The sequence below is a fragment of the Rhea pennata genome, chromosome 2 (assembly GCF_028389875.1).
Source record: "Rhea pennata isolate bPtePen1 chromosome 2, bPtePen1.pri, whole genome shotgun sequence".
Classification (NCBI taxonomy): domain Eukaryota; kingdom Metazoa; phylum Chordata; class Aves; order Rheiformes; family Rheidae; genus Rhea; species Rhea pennata.
Genome location: NC_084664.1, coordinates 104,810,610 through 104,827,780, shown reverse-complemented (window position 1 = coordinate 104,827,780; position 17,171 = coordinate 104,810,610). Strand labels below are relative to the sequence as shown.

The following is a 17,171-nucleotide window of genomic DNA, read 5'->3' as shown; positions in this document are numbered from 1 at the left end:
CATTTATTTGCCACTTTTAAACTGTGGCAGCTCTAATCTGAAAAGCAACAAAACACATGAATAAGCCCAGTATTCAGCAAATTCCAGCTTCAGGAAGGCTTTGAAATTCTGATAAAATATCTTACATTGGAAGTAACGCAGAATTTTTATTCAGCTATTATTCTTCAACTCTGGAAGATGCCTTTTTGGAAAGATCTCCTGATGAGTGAGAAACTCAGGATGAAACCAAAGAGTGAGTGGCAGTCCTGTTGCCATGGCAATGAGAAATGGCCTTCTGGTAAATCATTGAATACGGAGAGTCCTAAAATGAAAACTTACAGGACAGAATTTTCCTCTTCCTGATTTAATAGAAATCACTTTTGAACGGGAAGCATTTTGAGCTTTTCTAAAATAACGTGAACTTGGGTTTATGGGAGCAGTACTGCTCCTCTGATGGTAGTAGAGCAGCTGCTGTCACCTCAGTCGAGAATGTGTCGTTCTCAGCTCACCTAGGCTTTTGACAACTGTCTTCTCTCAAAAGAGCTTTTGGAAAGTCAAATTTTTAAAATTTTTCAATAGTGCTCAGGCTTATCGTTTGGTTTAATAATTGGCACTAGGACATTCTAGCTGGTGTCTGAAGCAAGGGAAGAAATCTGACAGCCTAAATGACAGTCTAAACCACGGAAAAGGTGGACAGCTGCCCTCTGAGCTAGTTGAAGCATCTGTGGTGTTCTTCACATCCAGTATCTGGAACATCTAATTACAATAATCAGATGGAATACAAGAAAAAAAATAAAAAAAATTTGTCTCTCTCTTTCTGTACCTGCTTTTGCTGCAGGCTGATGCCTTCCTCTCACAGACTCTGCAGGCAGCAGGGAGTTTGCTGAGCTCCAAACTTTCTTGCGACTGTAGAGTGCTCATTAGCGCTCATGGAGGAGAGTCTCTCCCGCCCTCCAGCAGGCTGCTCAGGCCAGAGTGCAGCACCCAGGGAAAGCAATCCTGCGTACCCAGCTGCTAAACAAATGTAGCGATTATCAACAGACAAGCTCAACAGCTATCAAATATGAAAAAATAATTCTGTTTCTTGGCTATGCTTGTCCATGAAGACACAGATAACTTTTTTAAGGAACAGTTAAATTAGGATTATAACTCTCTGGGGCACCAAATGACATTATTTGAGTAAATGCTTTTGCAAAGTCAGCAGCTATGGGACATACCTTCTGGATGTTCATAGAATGGTTGAGGTTGGAAGGGACCTCTGGAGATCATCTAGTCCAACCTCCCCACTCAGCAGGGTCACCTAGAGCATGGCAGACAAGGTTGCATCCAGGCGGCCCTTGAATATCTCTGCAGAAGGAGACTCCACAGCCTCTATGGGCAACCTGGTCCAGTGCTCTGTCACTCTCACAGGGAAGAAATTCCCCCTCATGGTCAGGCGGAACTTCCTGTGCTTCAATTTCTGCCCATTGCCTCTTGTCCTGTCACATGGGACAACTGAAAATTTTGAGTTTGTCCCCGTCCCCTTGACACCCTCCCTTCAGGTACTTGTACACGTTGATAAGATCCCCTCTCAGCCTTCTCTTCCTCAGGCTGAAGAGGCCCAGCTCTCGCAGCCGTTCCTCATAGGGCAGATGCTCCAGTCCTCTGATCATCTTCATAGCCCTTCACTGGACTCTCTCCAATAGCTCCATTCTCTCCTTAGGAGAATTACAGGAATGCAGTCAGAGTACGTAGAGATGCGGCGAGGAAGGCTAAGGCCCAGCTGGAATTGAGTCTGGCAAGGACAACAGGAAGGGCTTCTGCAAATACATCAGCAGCAAGAGGAGGACTAGGGAAAATGTGGGCCTGCTACTGAATGGGCCGGGGGCCCTGGTGACAAGGGATACAGAGAAGGCAGAATTACTGAATGCCTTCTTTGCTTCAGTCTGCACTGCTAAGGGCAGCCCCCCATGAATCCTGCAGCCTGGATGTGAGGGAGAAAGTCTGGAGAAGGGAAGACTTTCCTTTGGTTGGGGAGGAAAGGACTAGAGACCTTCTGGGCAGGCTAGACATCCACAAATTCATGGGCCCGGATGGGATGCACCCACGGGTACTGAGGGAGCTGGCAGATGTTGTTGCCAAGCCACTCTTCTTCATCTTTGAAAGGTCCTGGGAAATGGGAGAGGTGCCTGACGACTGGAAGAAAACCAATGTCACTCCAGTCTTCAAGAAGGGCAAGGAGGAGGACCCAGGCAACTATAGGCCGGTCAGCCTCACCTCCATCCCTGGAAAGGTGATGGAACAGCTCATTCTGGATGTTGCTATAGTAAAATGTCTAGTATGTTATATATCCACACATCTAGATACTTAGTACATAGATATGTAGGAGCTTGTAATACAGACCAGACACAGGAAATAAACTGAGGAGGCATGATCTTCATGTTAGGTATACAATATGCAGACCTCATCTCAATTGCAAGTTTTCGATTACATGCATTTTATTATTCATGGATCCAAAACAAGGACACAGGCAATGGTTTAACACCCTATGCATGTTCCTGAGTCATATGCAGTGATGATCTCTGCTCTCTCCTGGGTTCTGTTCCACCCCAGTGAAGCTTTGCACTGCTTGGTATCTATTTAAGGAGTAAGAGTAGAGAATGCTTGGTTTTAAAAGGCATTCCTTACTGATGATAACCTTGTATACATTTAAGTTTCAGATAAATCTTCTAAAAATGTTCTCAATTATGAAGCTTAAAACTTCTGTTTTTAAGATAGGCAAAGCTTCTGAAAAATCACAAGGTGTGTAAGTTACTTATGCTAGCAAACAAAATCTTGCATCATCTACATGAAGCACTGGGAATTACAAACTTTTATTCTGATAGCTTTAAACATTTCAAACACTCGAATCACTAGCAGTGTTTCTTGTCTCACAGTATCTATCCTACACTTCAAGTATTTTTAGAAGCACATTTCATTTTCTATGAAAGAAGAAAGAAAGAAAACATGCAGTCTTACCTCCTAGTGAGAAGAAAAAGTAGCTCTTCCAGAACGTACATATGGATATGCATTGCTTATGTACTTTCTTCCTTTCCAAAAATTCTATCCAGCTGAACTAGTATTGCACTAAAATGGTTGACAAATCAATGAGAAAAATGATAGCTTCTCTGAATCCTTCTAAGCATCTAAAAATATCTAGGACACATCTAAACCAGCTTTTCTCCTGTTTTCAGAGATAAGCAATGAACAAAGAGGATTTTGATTGCATTTTTGCCTTATTAACAATAAAGTTAGAAATTACATTTAACCAGAACTTTTCTATTCTAAATAAAATGAATCAACAGTCTTTGACCACTGTGTCCTTTTAAAAGATGTAGGTGAATGCAGTCTGCTCTGTCACTTAGAAATGGGTTCAGCTGTATGTCTTCATGGATTGCCAACACAGCTCTCAGCTGAGAAAGCTTTTTGGCCAGTTCTCCTCTAGTATAATTTTACTGTGAAATAGCTATAGACTTTTGAGGATACTTTTTATTTCTATTCTGAAAGTGGTTTCTGTTGCATTTCACTGTATGCCTTGAAATCTCACAATATCTAAAATACTATAGATGAGATGATAAAACATATTTTAAATCAACTACATTAGATTATATATTTAGCGATGTTAAGGTTCATTACCAAATGCTTATTAAACAAATATTCCATTACAAGCAAAGAAACCTTGCTTGAAGGTTAAAGTACTACACATAGTATGTGGTGTAAAATACTTAGAACACGGCACTTTTGCTACTATGCATAATTTAGCATTAACAAAACTTCTTTGCTTCTGATGGATGTCTATCACAATTATCTATGGTGATTATTTCTTGAACTGGATGTACAAGGGAAGAGAGAGCAGGATTAGCAAAGTTTTCATCTTTTTGCAGATAAAAGCACATTCTGCAAGTTTTAAGGCATATCTCTGACAGGTGAAAAATAACAAAAGGGCTTGTATGCATCATCCGTGCTTTGTAAGACCACAGACAAACAGATACCTTCAAGCTGCTTGAAAATCATCAGTTGTATTTGGCAGCAAGAGTTACTGTTAACCTCTCTGATTTCAATAAAATCATGCAGATGCATTTGAAACTGTGCCTGGAAAGTGTGAACAGCAGTAGCTTGTAAATGCCAAACCTGTGCCAGGTTTCCTCAAACTATTTAACACTATAGACAATTGACTTCTTGTGCCTTCCCCTGTCTCCTGTCACTATTTAACTTACTAGCATAGATCTCATTTGAGTGCCTTCAATTAATTTATTGCTGACAGAGGTCAGGTAATTACCAAGAAGTACATAGGCTAAGGAAGAAGTAATAAATAAATAAATCTTATTTTCCACAGTGTGGTAGCCATGGGAGCCGCAGGACTGCTATGGCATTAGTGTAGCTGCACCAGATCACTCTAGGAGGCATCTGAAGGAAAGTTTTGAAGGGATCTCTTTTTTATGATCAGAAGAAAGCCCAAGTGGGTAGTAGAGTATCCCTAGACTCCTTAGAAGAAAGGAGGAAGAAAATCTTCAGATGTCTTTTTGTTAATCAATTTTTACTCCTAAAAGAACACTTATCTGAAAGACAATCATATCTGAGAAACAGTCTCAGTAGCCTCTTTGGAAGTTGTGAATATATAGTAGATTTTTCAGGACTGATGGGTCATCTAACAGCTTTATGTATGTATCTCTCTTGCATTTAAAATAAGTTCCCACTTAATTAGAAACTACAACTAAGACCGTAACTAAGGAAGAGCATTTTATATCTATATTACTGCAAATTGATTGTATTCTCCTGGATAAGGGCTTTCAGAAGACTCCTTACTTGCATAGTAACGCTTTCAGTAAAGATATGAGATGCATGCTCTATATTATCTTTCAGTCTAAAGATCTTTAGTCTCTTCTGAGAAGCCCTCTCCACTTTAATTGCACTTCCCTGTGTAGGAGTAGAAATTATTTTACTATTTACTATTTTATTATTTTAAAATTTGAAAGTATTCTAGTATTTAACTCTCTTTAAAAACTAAACATTTCAGACGACACATCCCTGAGAACAGATGCACTGCCAAAATTCTGAAATTAAGCTTAACTGTGAATGAGTCTCAAGATTTCAAATTTCTTTCATGAACCCTATTAAGATTTTAGGCGACTGAGCGTAATTATTGCCATCTAGTACTACTGAGCAGAAATTATAGGGTCACATATCCTCATAACCCTCCTCATCATTGTAGATCATATTCTAATGGTGGGAAGCAGGACATACCTGTTGCATCTCCCTCAGTTTAGAGGATAAAAATGATAAACGAAAAAGATCCTTCAATCTCACCTTTGACTATTAATTTTAGTTTCTATTTTTCTTAATCTTGAATGGGAAAAGTTTCAACTAAGAAACTGAAAACAATTTTCTTCTGAAATTCTGTGAAGGCTTTTTACTGAAAGTGAATAGAGATTTGATGTCCATGCCCTCAAGGCACATATTGTGATCTTTCTGAGAAGCAGTACCAAATATATTTACTTATGCCATTCTTAGGGAGGCAGAAGCCTGCCTTCCACAACTGTAAAATGATGCAAAATACTGAAAAAACAGAAGTTATCTGCATACTCATTTGGGCATAAACATAGCACTCATACCATAAGACCTACTGTAACAATAAATATACTAGCATTATTAGCAATTTATCTGGACTTTTTTCCACATGAATAATTTTATAATGAATATGTATAGCTCAGTAAAATGGAAATGTTTAATACAAAACAGGCATGCAGTTTTTTTTATGTTCTTACTGTATTGTACTTGCATTTAATAAAGCCTATAACTAGCTTATAGATATTCAGAAGAAAACAGACAAACCAGTATCCAATATGCTATAAAAAGACACTACCTTAATTAAGCAAACTCTAGTCTATGCAGGTTTAAACAGTTCAGAGATGGAGATCAGTTTGCTACCAAGGTTACAAGCCTTCAGTTCACACTTTGCAAGTTAGTATAGTTCCTGTTTCTTAAGGATATACTATTTTCTTTACAAGCCTAGAGATTTCCAAGATTGTGGATCCCTAAAAATATTTTAATATGAATCAGATAGAAACAAGCTTTAAAATCGAATAAGCTTTAAAAATACCATCCTCTTTCATCTCACTAAATCCACGTGAATTTTGGTACTTTGAAAAGTGCTCTCTTTATCTTGCTAAATGAATAATCAGTTATTTTCACTGAAATGATTTTCAGATTGAGCGTCTCTGAAAAGGGAGGCAAACTGGCAATCTGACTTACAACTTGATTTATGAGAGAAATCATCAGGGACAAGTATGCAAGAGCCTGAAAAGAACCCGCAGTGGCTAATCTGAGGAAAACAGGCCGTCCTCCGTAGGCCAGACCCAGAATGACGACTTCCAGAGCTATCTGTCCACTTGTGAGTGTTCTGATCCTTGACTGCCTTGCAGCTTACACATCTGCAAAACTATGAGATGAGCATGATAGTATTTAATACCTGCTTTGCAAGTTACAATAATTATGCAATGCATTAAGTGGAGAAGAATCAGGTTTGAGTGGTCTCCCCTTTTTTCTTTTCAGAGGGGCTGTGTTAGTTGATACAGAGCCACATTTCTGGCAGTGATCTAATCCAGCCATCATAAGCATCATAGTTATGTCTATTAAGTCACATCATACATTATTTATAAGGATTATCAAAAAAAAAAAATAGATCCTGTTTTGTCCGTTGAAAGTGTTTTCAATATCTGTTTAGGAGGAGAAGGCTGCTCACAGGTAAAGATACAACCCTTTTAAAGATGTTACCCAAGATTTGTTTTCTATTTACTCATTTTTACCTGTTGCTAATAGCACACAAGGTACAAATACACAACTACAGGAAAATCCTTAGCCACTCTAAGATATTTCAGAATTGAGTGCAGCAAATTTGGCTGTATGTTGAGAGGCATCATTTTCTGGCATTATTTACCTCCCAAATTCATTTTGTACAGAACATATAGTAGCAATTTAAAGGACACACAGACCTAAGTAACATACTGTTTTTTTCCTAAGGCAGAAACACTGCTCTTTTTGGAAGTGTTTATAAAATGGGAAATAATAGATTCTCTCTCAAAGCATTTTCTACAATATTGTAACTAAAACTGATGCATGTACCTCATATCCTTTATAAACTGGTATGTTAGCAAAACTGTCACGTGTAGTATCAGTTAGTGGGAGCTCTTTTTCACATTGTTATCATTTAAGGGAAAAAAAAAGGCAGCAGTTTGAACTGAAAAATCCTCCAAAAATAAAAAACACAGTTCTGTACTATGTCTAACAGGTACAGCACATGATGACTGACCTATGAACATTTTCAGATCTTAAATCTACTTCCTCTGTGTTACCTGTGGCATTACAAATTACAATACATAAATGACAAATACTAAACTGAGTAAAAAACACACACACACACACACATATATTTATATACACACACACACTAAAACTGATCCAAACCAGCAGTTCTACTTTACAGTAACACTTGCAAAGCATAATTTAAGAAAATTACTGATTTTCATATCTGTTTCATCTGTACATTCTTTCTCTTACATAAATACTATACATAGTACCATTATAACTTCCCATTGGGATTACAATACAAATAGTTTCAATCACATTTAATGCAATTCTTTGGTTCAAGATGATCAGCTCCTTCCTCAAAGACTTCATAAATATCTTGCATAGTATACTGCTGTCATAAATTCAAGGATTAGAATTTTTTCTTTAAATTCCAGTCTCCTCTTAAGCAAGCTCTCCAATTTCAAAATAAGAAGTCATCTGATAATCATTAACAATCGAGGAGTTGTATTACGTTCTCTAAGCATTTTAAGTGGTATGCGTTTAGCTGATTTCCTTCTGGCTGTGGAGTAGCTAGGGAGAAGAAAAACAATGACTTAAACTTCTAGTTGATTCTTAACATAAAATGTTTTTGTTTTTTAAAGATTATATCAATTGCATGGTTAGGATTCATGCTATTTTCTAATCTTTTCCTCTATATTAGGAGTAGCAAATCAAGTACTAATACTTTATTTTGCAAAATATGCTTCTAACAAACCCTGCTAGAATTAAGCGGCTGTCTCAGCTTGTTTATGATATATACATAGAGGTATGCCTGATAGCTGCCAAAACCTCTGAGAATATTTGTTTCTACAGTCCTTTCTCCATGTGAAGGACAAATTTGGAAATGAAAAAGAACAAAAGGTATTTTGAAAAATTTCTCCAATTGTTCTCAGAAGAATAATATATCATTCTGGTTATTAACGCAGACATCACCGTAAAGTGATCAAAACTTTATTAGGATAGGCTAGTTCAGAAACATAATATAGGAAAATATTAATGACTTCACATGACTAAACAGTTACAATTACAGTTCTATAAAGTATTTTAGAGTCAATATTATATTTTTTTTAATTCAAAATGAATATTTCAGTCTAAGACCTTACGTTCTAAAGTAGCACATAAATAAAGAGGGATCAATGTTAAGAGGTGCTATTCTGTAAAAATTTCTACCTTGCTGATTCAACACGTTAGTTTGAATAAAAAATCTTTGATTTGTAGTTTAATATATATACCACAAATACAATGAAGAAAAAGATAGAGATATATCTGTTATCAGCTAAAACACACTGAATACATAAAATGTTGCATAACATTATAATTAATGGTTAACTTAGTAAAGGATGAATTTGGAACAACAGAACATAGATGAAATCAAGGGATAAGAGTTACACAGCACAAGAAGAATTATTGTGAGATGTTCTAGCAAAAATACATCTCCTCCTACTATTTTGCAGTTGGAATACTGCAAAGTTTTGTGGCATTTCTGTCCTGACAGAAAATTCGGAATTATATGCATGGATAAACCTATCTGAGTACAAAAAAGAGTAAATGCAATCAGTGGAAAAATGAACAGCTTAAAATAAAACATTTGCACACCTTTGCAAAAATCAGTCAAACTAACAAACCTACTGCTAGCTATTGAAGTTGCAGCTATAGACCAATGTCTGAGTATCATTTCAAAATTAATGCTCTTGAGTTGAACAAAGTAATCTATTGTGTAAAAGGTACTCAAACTATAGTTATCTTCAGTTACTTAAAAAAAGCCTCAAGGTTTCAGAAAGCCAGCTAACTCATGTTACAGTATTTTCCAACTGGTACAATGAACTGTTCTGATCTCTTCTCTGTGTAGTTGAGTACAATGAAGTTGAAGAACAATGCTGAATGGATAATTTTTCTAAACACTAAATTTAAGGATTAACAAAGTATAGCATGTAGTAAAGATTGCATTTTGCTGCCATATCTTTAAAACTAACCTTAGCAATTTCTGAGGTCTTATTTATAATTTGTTAATCAAGAGACATTTTTGCATAGCTGTATTTAAATATGCCTAACTACAAACCATATCACTATTCGTTATTTTAGAGATAATGTTTTTGAACATGATGTTGTAACTTGAAGTGTACTAATGATCTATTTGATGGAAAAATTACAGATAAGCATAGTTCTTCCAGATGGAAGATAGTTTGTTCAAAACTTACTTTTCTTCACTAAAGAATAAGCTTCATCTATTCTCCTCCTTATTGATGGATTCTTCAAAGTTACTTTTGCCTGTCACAAACAAACAAAAATAAAATGATTTTGCTTTTCCATAATATGTTGATGCTTTAATAATGAAGATAGTCCTTCTACTTATAATTACAAAATTACAGTAATTCAGTAGAACATGATATCCAGGAATTTTAGAATTAGCATATGACTGTATCATTGTACACATTACATTTATGTAAACAATCACAAACTATATCAAGCTGCTTATATTTCATGTGGTATAGCATGACATGAGCAAATGATTAAAATCAGAAACTGGAACTGCTGCTGTAAACTTTATTTTTATTTATTTAAACGTTATTTTATTCTTTACAGCATAATAAAAGCAATAGTACAGTTTTTCCTTCAAATGCACTAATTTTTCTTAAGCAACAAGTCTTAATCAAATACTAACCTTCTGACAGTTGTGAAGCAAAGCCCAAAGTGAAGCTGCTCCAATTCTCTGAACATCAAGGCTATCACTTTCCAAACAGGTAGTTAGCACAGTGATAGCATTATCTAATAAGAAAAATAGAAAATTCACTTAGCAAAAAACATCAAAAGTGCACAAAAGTATTTACACTTCTGAGGATTTTTATGATTGGAATTACTTACTTCTATGATATCTACGTATAACAGATATTGGTATGGCACAGAAATTACAGATATTATCAGATAACTAAGTATGTTGAAAAATTTGCAGACTGCATTGTAAAAAAGTGTTTGTAAGTGTATAGCAAAACAAAAATAACCATTTCTAAAAAAATTAAGCCATAAATAATAAAACATATACATGTAAAGTACCACTATCACCCATGCATAAATGCAGAGTAAGTAATTTTCATGAAACTGTTTTATAACTCCCAGTAGCCACAATTACAGCTGCACTGGGATAAAAATTAAGATATTGACTTTTTTACTTATTAATTACTATATAGGTGGATCTGTAAGTGATGAGAAATTTGCCACTTCATCTGAGGTCCCTAAATCTCCTAGGCTTACTCTGTTCTGCTTGTTCACTTCATAAAACATATACACTCAGTGGATGATACAACTGAATAATGCATGCTTAGTTAATGCAGTGAATCAGCATCTTGGGCGGGGGGGGGGGGGGGGAAGTAAGGACACTACAGAAGTCCTATTGAGAACTTAAGGAAGACAATAGTCTTCTCTCTGCAATTAAATGGAGAGAATAAATATGGCTTTTATAGACAATCCAGAAAAGTTCACTCCATGTTGTTATTTAAACAAATATGCTACAATCACAATACCAGTGATTTGTTAGAATTAATAAGGTTCTGTCCAACTGAAAGACAGGAACTTCCATAGTAAAAATACAAATATAAAATAGCAAAAATAAAGCTAAAGTAGCTTATTTCAAGATGACTGACAAAAGGAATTCTTCAAATCTCCCTCTGAAAAAATTGTAGAAATACTTACAGTCATGTTGCATTATTATATCTCTCTATTTGAGAAAACTAAAAATACTTCCATTCATATTGCACTACTAAATTCAAATGACCAGTCTTGGAATAAATGTTTTAATTATCAATTTTCCTTTTTTGGGGGGGTGGGCAGGGGCACAAAAAAAAATCTTTTAAGTACATTTCTCCAAAATATAATTTCTATAGTCACTTCTATGTTGATAATGACAATTATTTTTATAAAAAATATTTTCTCAAAAACAATATTGATTTCTTGATGAGTAATCCAACTTACAATGAAAATATGGCATTCTAGAAAACATCATATTCTCAGAGTAAAATAGTTTCAATACCTTTCAGATACTTACCATTAGCTAATATTTTGGGTTTATTAGCTGGACTAAAACAAATGTTATGTAGAATAAGTAGTGCTATATGTTGATTGCTCTTGTGTTTGTATTTACACATCTCCACAATCTGGTCTAAAGTACCATTTATCTTCAAAATCATCTGCTGTCCATCTTCTCCCAAAGATATATTCAGTAGCAGCTTTAGCCAAAGAGTAGACACATTACTAACATTTTTATGACTTCCTTTTGGCAATGACAGAGACACAAAGTTCTGCAGGAAGTTACTCTGTCAGAAGAAAGAAAACATGCAAGATGTTAATATTGGTATTATTGTATTTTCTATTTTGTTATTTGCTATGTTAATATTTGTATTATTGTATTTGCTGTCATTGCTATTTGACCTTCTAATCTGTGGACTTAAAATACATATAATAAAACATTAATACTATTTTTTGTCAAGAAACCCATTATTATTCAAGAATACTTAAAACAATTATGAAAGAGATTCACATCTTGTTTAAAAAGGTAGTTTGATTAAATACATTTTCTTCCATAATAACTTATACAATACTGATACATAAAAGTTGGTCCAACATAATATATTTATTTAAAGAGCAATATCAATCACTCTAGGTTTTCTGTTTTGCTTTGTACTTTTGAGTTTCTGTCAAAGATTAGCTGGAAACAATTTAATTAAATCAATATAGTATTTAGCATGTTCTTGATTCATTAATTATTATTTTGTTATTAGCAAATCTTAAAGGTATAGTATGTCTCCTTCACTATTAGGCTGAGTACTGCCCCCATTTTTGTAAACTTTGAAGATCTTTGTCTTGATATCTCACACATAACTATTCCTATTCTCAAACAATCTCCACTTTAAGGAGATTCAGAGCAGGTGAAAATCTATTTCACTGTTGCAAGAGGGCCATGTTGTAAACAACAACATTTCTATCATGAAAAATGTCCTTGGCTAAATATTTCCATCCTCAGAGACCTCATACAATAATGCATGTAAGTATCTGGCTACCAAAGCAAACAGTCCAGCAGACAAACACGCTGTGGTTTTGTTCACACAAGTATAATATTGCTAAGTTAATTCTAACAAAAGTTGTTCTTATGCAAGCAAACCCCAGGAGAGAGAATGAAGAAAAGTAACATTATACTAGACTAAAACTCTAAAGAGAGCTATAGACAAAACACCTCATTCAATAGACCAGCTTCTATAGAATGAAGCATTTGAGATATCTTTTCTAGAAAAAAGTTTGAAAATAACAGTAACAGTATAATCATATTTCAACATAATTACTGTCATAAAAGGATCATATTTTCCCCCTTTTTTTTTCAGGTAACTAGGCCCAAAAAAGAAATTGCTGCAATTATTAAACTACTATAAAAGATGCTAAAATAAATACACTTTTAATAATTGCTGCTGTGTTAGCTAGTTTTATCAGGTGACAACCATGCTACATCTTCTACACAGTCTGGCTCTCTGTCCCAAGATACTGAATTTATTAGATGATCAAAGTAAAATAAAATAAAATAAATAAATAAAAAAAACAGATCTAAGAACATTTGATAAAACAGTGTAAGGACCACTAAACTTACAAATTAAAATGGAAAAAGACAATACTTAAGTGTACATAATAAAAACTGATTTCTACTTAACACCCAAATACCGGCATATATGACACCTTCTCTAAAACCTTAACTTTTGATCAAGATTCATACTTCATAAAGTATAAATCTTCACAATCTATTTATTCAATGTTTAATTTCTCATTTACTCACATGCAGTTTGTTCTACTGTTTGCACACATTCATAATCCAATAATACACGTGGATATTAAAAATTTTGCAGCTCAGTGAAATTAAGAGGTTATAAAAAAAGCATTAGAAAACTAAAAATAGTGTAGTTTCACATGCTATTTCTGTCCAGACTTCTATTAATATGACTGAATTACATGATGTACTTACAGAACAGTAACACAATTCAGAAGTCTCAAAGGTTTTGCTTCCTGCAGAAGCATTTTTATGATTTCAAGACACTCCATATTGAAATTGAGAGTTTATTAAGAAAAGGAAATAGCATCCATTGCAGTGCTAAAAATCAGTAAAAAAAAAAATATTATCTACTTACCTTCTGAATAATGCCTTTACAGTCATGAGATAGAGCAAGATTAGAAAGAAGACAAAAGACCGTCTGCTGAATTGGACTGCTCTCATTCAATATTTGGGTAGCCAATTTCATGATGTTATGCATTAACGAATTCCCAGTTGCACTCCGTACAGATGGAAGCAGTGGTTGTCCACCACTTGCCCAACAAAGTGAACCACAACCTTAAAAAAATGAAACCCTTATCACATGAACAATTTTCATATATATTAAGAAAAGACTGAGCTGCGACTGCTGCAAGGTGTTTTTTTGTTTTTTTTTTTTCATTTTTTGAACCACAGTAAAGCAATTAGATGGGCTTTGAGTAGAAAAGTGACCTGAATGTGACAGTTTACAGGCATGTGAGTCTATTGATATAAAACCTAAGAGCATATTCTGCTGTTAAAGAGAAGCCATTGCTTTATTTCAGAATATTTCCTTAAAAACTAGAACACCGGATCTAAGACATTATTTGCATGAGAATCTGAAGTAACCCAGTAGAACTGTTCCAGAAAAGAAGTCTCTAAACTTCTTCTGGAAGGTTTAATATTTTTCTTAAAAGTATTTTTATGACAAATAAAAATTTTGTCTACATTTCTCATTAGCTTGTACCACAATAACAAGAAAAATCCTATGCCACAGATCTACAAACTCAAAACAACATCAAGGAATGACTAAGTTTCAAATCTGATATATGCAAACAAACATGCATATACACATTTTTATTTAGTGGCATTTGCCACCTGCAGCCACAGTTACTTTCTTATATGGCAACAATAAATGAAAATGAGACAGTTCATTTCTTAACTGCTATAAGCAGCCAAATGCATTTCTTTGTTCAAAGACACTAAAGGAAAGTGGTTAATGAGTTCAGAGTAGTCAAGTCTGGGTCACCTCATAAGCCAACTACCCTGAACAACAAAAGAAAACTGATTAATTTAAAATCACATCACCTTACTAGCAAGGAAAATAAAAACACAACCCAGAGTCACACAACTGAGGAATAAGAAAGGCCATCAGAACTTTAAGCTTGATTTCCAATATATCACAGGACATAACACTACCTGATTTAAATTATATATCCTGTGGGAGGCAAACATCAACCTTTCCTCAGTCCATATTAAAAAAATATGTTGTTCATGAAAAATAGCATCAGGAACTGTCATGAGGCCTGGGGAAACTAACTTAGAAAGAGTGTTAAAAAGCTAAAAAAGCTCACAGAGCATTCAGTTAATGTATTTTAATGATGCTGTTTCTTCACGAGAGTTTGACTGGGAAAAATCAACAGATACTTAAAGGTCTCTTCATGCCATGGCAGAATCATAACCTGAGTCAATAACCAGAATACGAAATGAGGCAAATTCATGCTAGAAAAAGGAATAGGCTTTTAACAGTGGGGATAATTACTCATCAAAACAAGAAACAGAGGATTTCCTAATTAAAAGAGAATCCTTATGAAAAACTATTTTAGTTGAACACAAGTTACTGAGGCCCTTAACAGAAATAATTTGGTAAATTTTAATATGGAACTAAACTAGATTATTGAATGTGTCAAAGACAAGAATCTTCTTAATAAGGGCTGAAGTACTGATATATGTTCTCTCTGATATAATTCCTGAGAGTAGTATCTCTACAGCATACTGCTCAGTTTGGCATGACTTGGAGTATAACCTTTAGACATGGATTGAATTAAATGCTATTTAATCCTTTAACATAATTGTATTTTTGCTAAACCCAACCTAGTTATTAAAAGTCCTTGAAAGAGGAACTGGGCAAAAGTCCTGAATGTATTAAAATCAAAACCCTAAGACTGTGATGGCCCAGTGCTTTTGTACTTTGCTCTTACAGTAGTAATAAACTTCATAATTCTTTCCCTCTTACTAGACTATTTCTATCCTCATTAATCTAATTAAATATTTTGATGTATTATATCAAAGAGTGACTCTTAATACCTGCAGGATAGTTTGCAGTGTAGACACAAAGCAAATGCAGAGCTATTTGCATCGAGGAATCATCTAGTAAAAACCATGGCCACAGTGAATGCAGAACAGGAACAAGATGAGCTTTGAGTGCTGCCATCTGCAAGAGTATGAGAAAGAATTTAGAGAAATATACTATTAAATATTTTGAAAAGATTATTCTATATTTTTGATAAAATCGTATAACATTTAACACACAGATCTTTCTCCTAAAGTGGGAGAAGCACATTTTTATCCTGTTTTGTCCCATTAGTTATTTTACATAATAGTATAGAAGGAAGCAACACCCTCATCTGAGCACCCAAGTAACTTCCAGTATATTCCACAAGACAACCGCTTAAAATCAGTTTCCAGTTTTAAATATTTTAATTAAACTGTTTTCAGGGAATCACTTCTCAAGTATCACTTCCTCCAAGTTCAAGAGTACTGCATCCCAAGGAGTAAGAAGTCAAACATAGCAGGGCAGGAGACCTGCATGAATGAGCAAGGAGATCCTAGCAGAACTCAGACAGAAGGAGAAAGCACACAATGTGCAAAAAGGGACAGCCCACTTGGGAGGAATATAAGAACATTGTCAGAGCATGCAGGGATGCAACAAGGAAGATTAAGGCCCATTTAATTGCCAGAATTAAATCTGGCAAGGGACGTCAAGCACAACAAGAAAGGCTTCTTCAAAAACATCAGCAGCAAAAGGAAGACTAGGGAAAATGTGGGCCCACTGCTGAATGGGGTGGGATGAATGACAACAGATACAGAGAAGGCAGTTACTGAATGCCGCCTTTGCTTCAGTCTTCACTGCTAAGGGCAGCCCTCAGGAATCCCAGAATCTGGAGGCAAGGGAGAAAGTCTGGAGAAAGGAAGACTTTCCTTTGGTCGAGGAAAAATTGAGTTAGAGATCTTTTAGATGTCTAACGTGACATCTACAAATCCATGGGCCCTGACAGGATGCACCTACAAGTGCTGAGGGAGCTGGCAGATGTTATTGCAGGGCTGCTCTCCATCATCTTTCAAAAGTCAGGGAGAACTGGAGAGGTGCCTGAGGACCGGAAGAAAGCCAATGTCACTCCAGTCTTCAAAAAGGGCAAGAAAGAGGACCCAGGAAACCATCGGCTGGTCAGCCTCACCTCCAACCCTGGAAAGGTGATGGAACAGCTCATTCTGGATGTCATTTCCAAGCATATGGAGCAAAAGAATGTGATCAGGAGTAGTCAGCATGAATTCACCAAGGGGAAAGCATGCTTAACCAACCGGATAGCCTTCTACGACGGAATGACTAGGTAGGTAGAGGAGAGGAAAGCAGTGGATGTTGTCTACCTTGACTTCAGCAAGGCCTTCCACACTGTCTCCCGTAACGTCCTCATAGGCAAGCTCAGGAAGTGCAGGCTAGATGAGTGGACAGCGAGGTGGACTGAAAACTGGCTGAGAGGCAGAGCTCAAGAGGGTTGTGATCAGCGGTACAGAATCCAGTTGGAGGCCTGCAGCTAGTGGAGTCCCCCAGGGCTCAGTACTGGGTCCAGTCCTGTTCAACTTATTCATCAATGACCTGGATGAAGGGATGGAGTGCCTCCTCAGCAAGTTTGCCGATGATAGGAGTGGCTGGTACACAGCCTTCAGGCTGTGCTGCCATTCAGAGAGACCTGGACAGGCTGGAGAGATGGGAGGAGAGGAACCT

The 17,171-nt window shown here is 35.7% G+C and overlaps 1 protein-coding gene across 1 annotated transcript in view; it reads right to left on the bottom strand.

Moving 5' to 3' along the window:
• Nucleotides 1–7,559: 7,559 nt before the first annotated feature.
• RTTN (rotatin) overlaps nt 7,560–17,171 on the bottom strand; it is an 88,640-nt gene continuing 79,028 nt past the window's right edge. Inside the window, exons 44-49 of the mRNA XM_062568103.1 lie at nt 15,473–15,599; nt 13,506–13,705; nt 11,384–11,651; nt 10,007–10,110; nt 9,543–9,612; nt 7,560–7,875 (exon numbers count right to left, since the gene is read on the bottom strand). Coding sequence (XP_062424087.1) covers nt 7,793–7,875; nt 9,543–9,612; nt 10,007–10,110; nt 11,384–11,651; nt 13,506–13,705; nt 15,473–15,599 — 852 coding nt within the window. The 3' untranslated portion in view covers nt 7,560–7,792. The remainder of the gene's footprint in view (nt 7,876–9,542; nt 9,613–10,006; nt 10,111–11,383; nt 11,652–13,505; nt 13,706–15,472; nt 15,600–17,171) is intronic.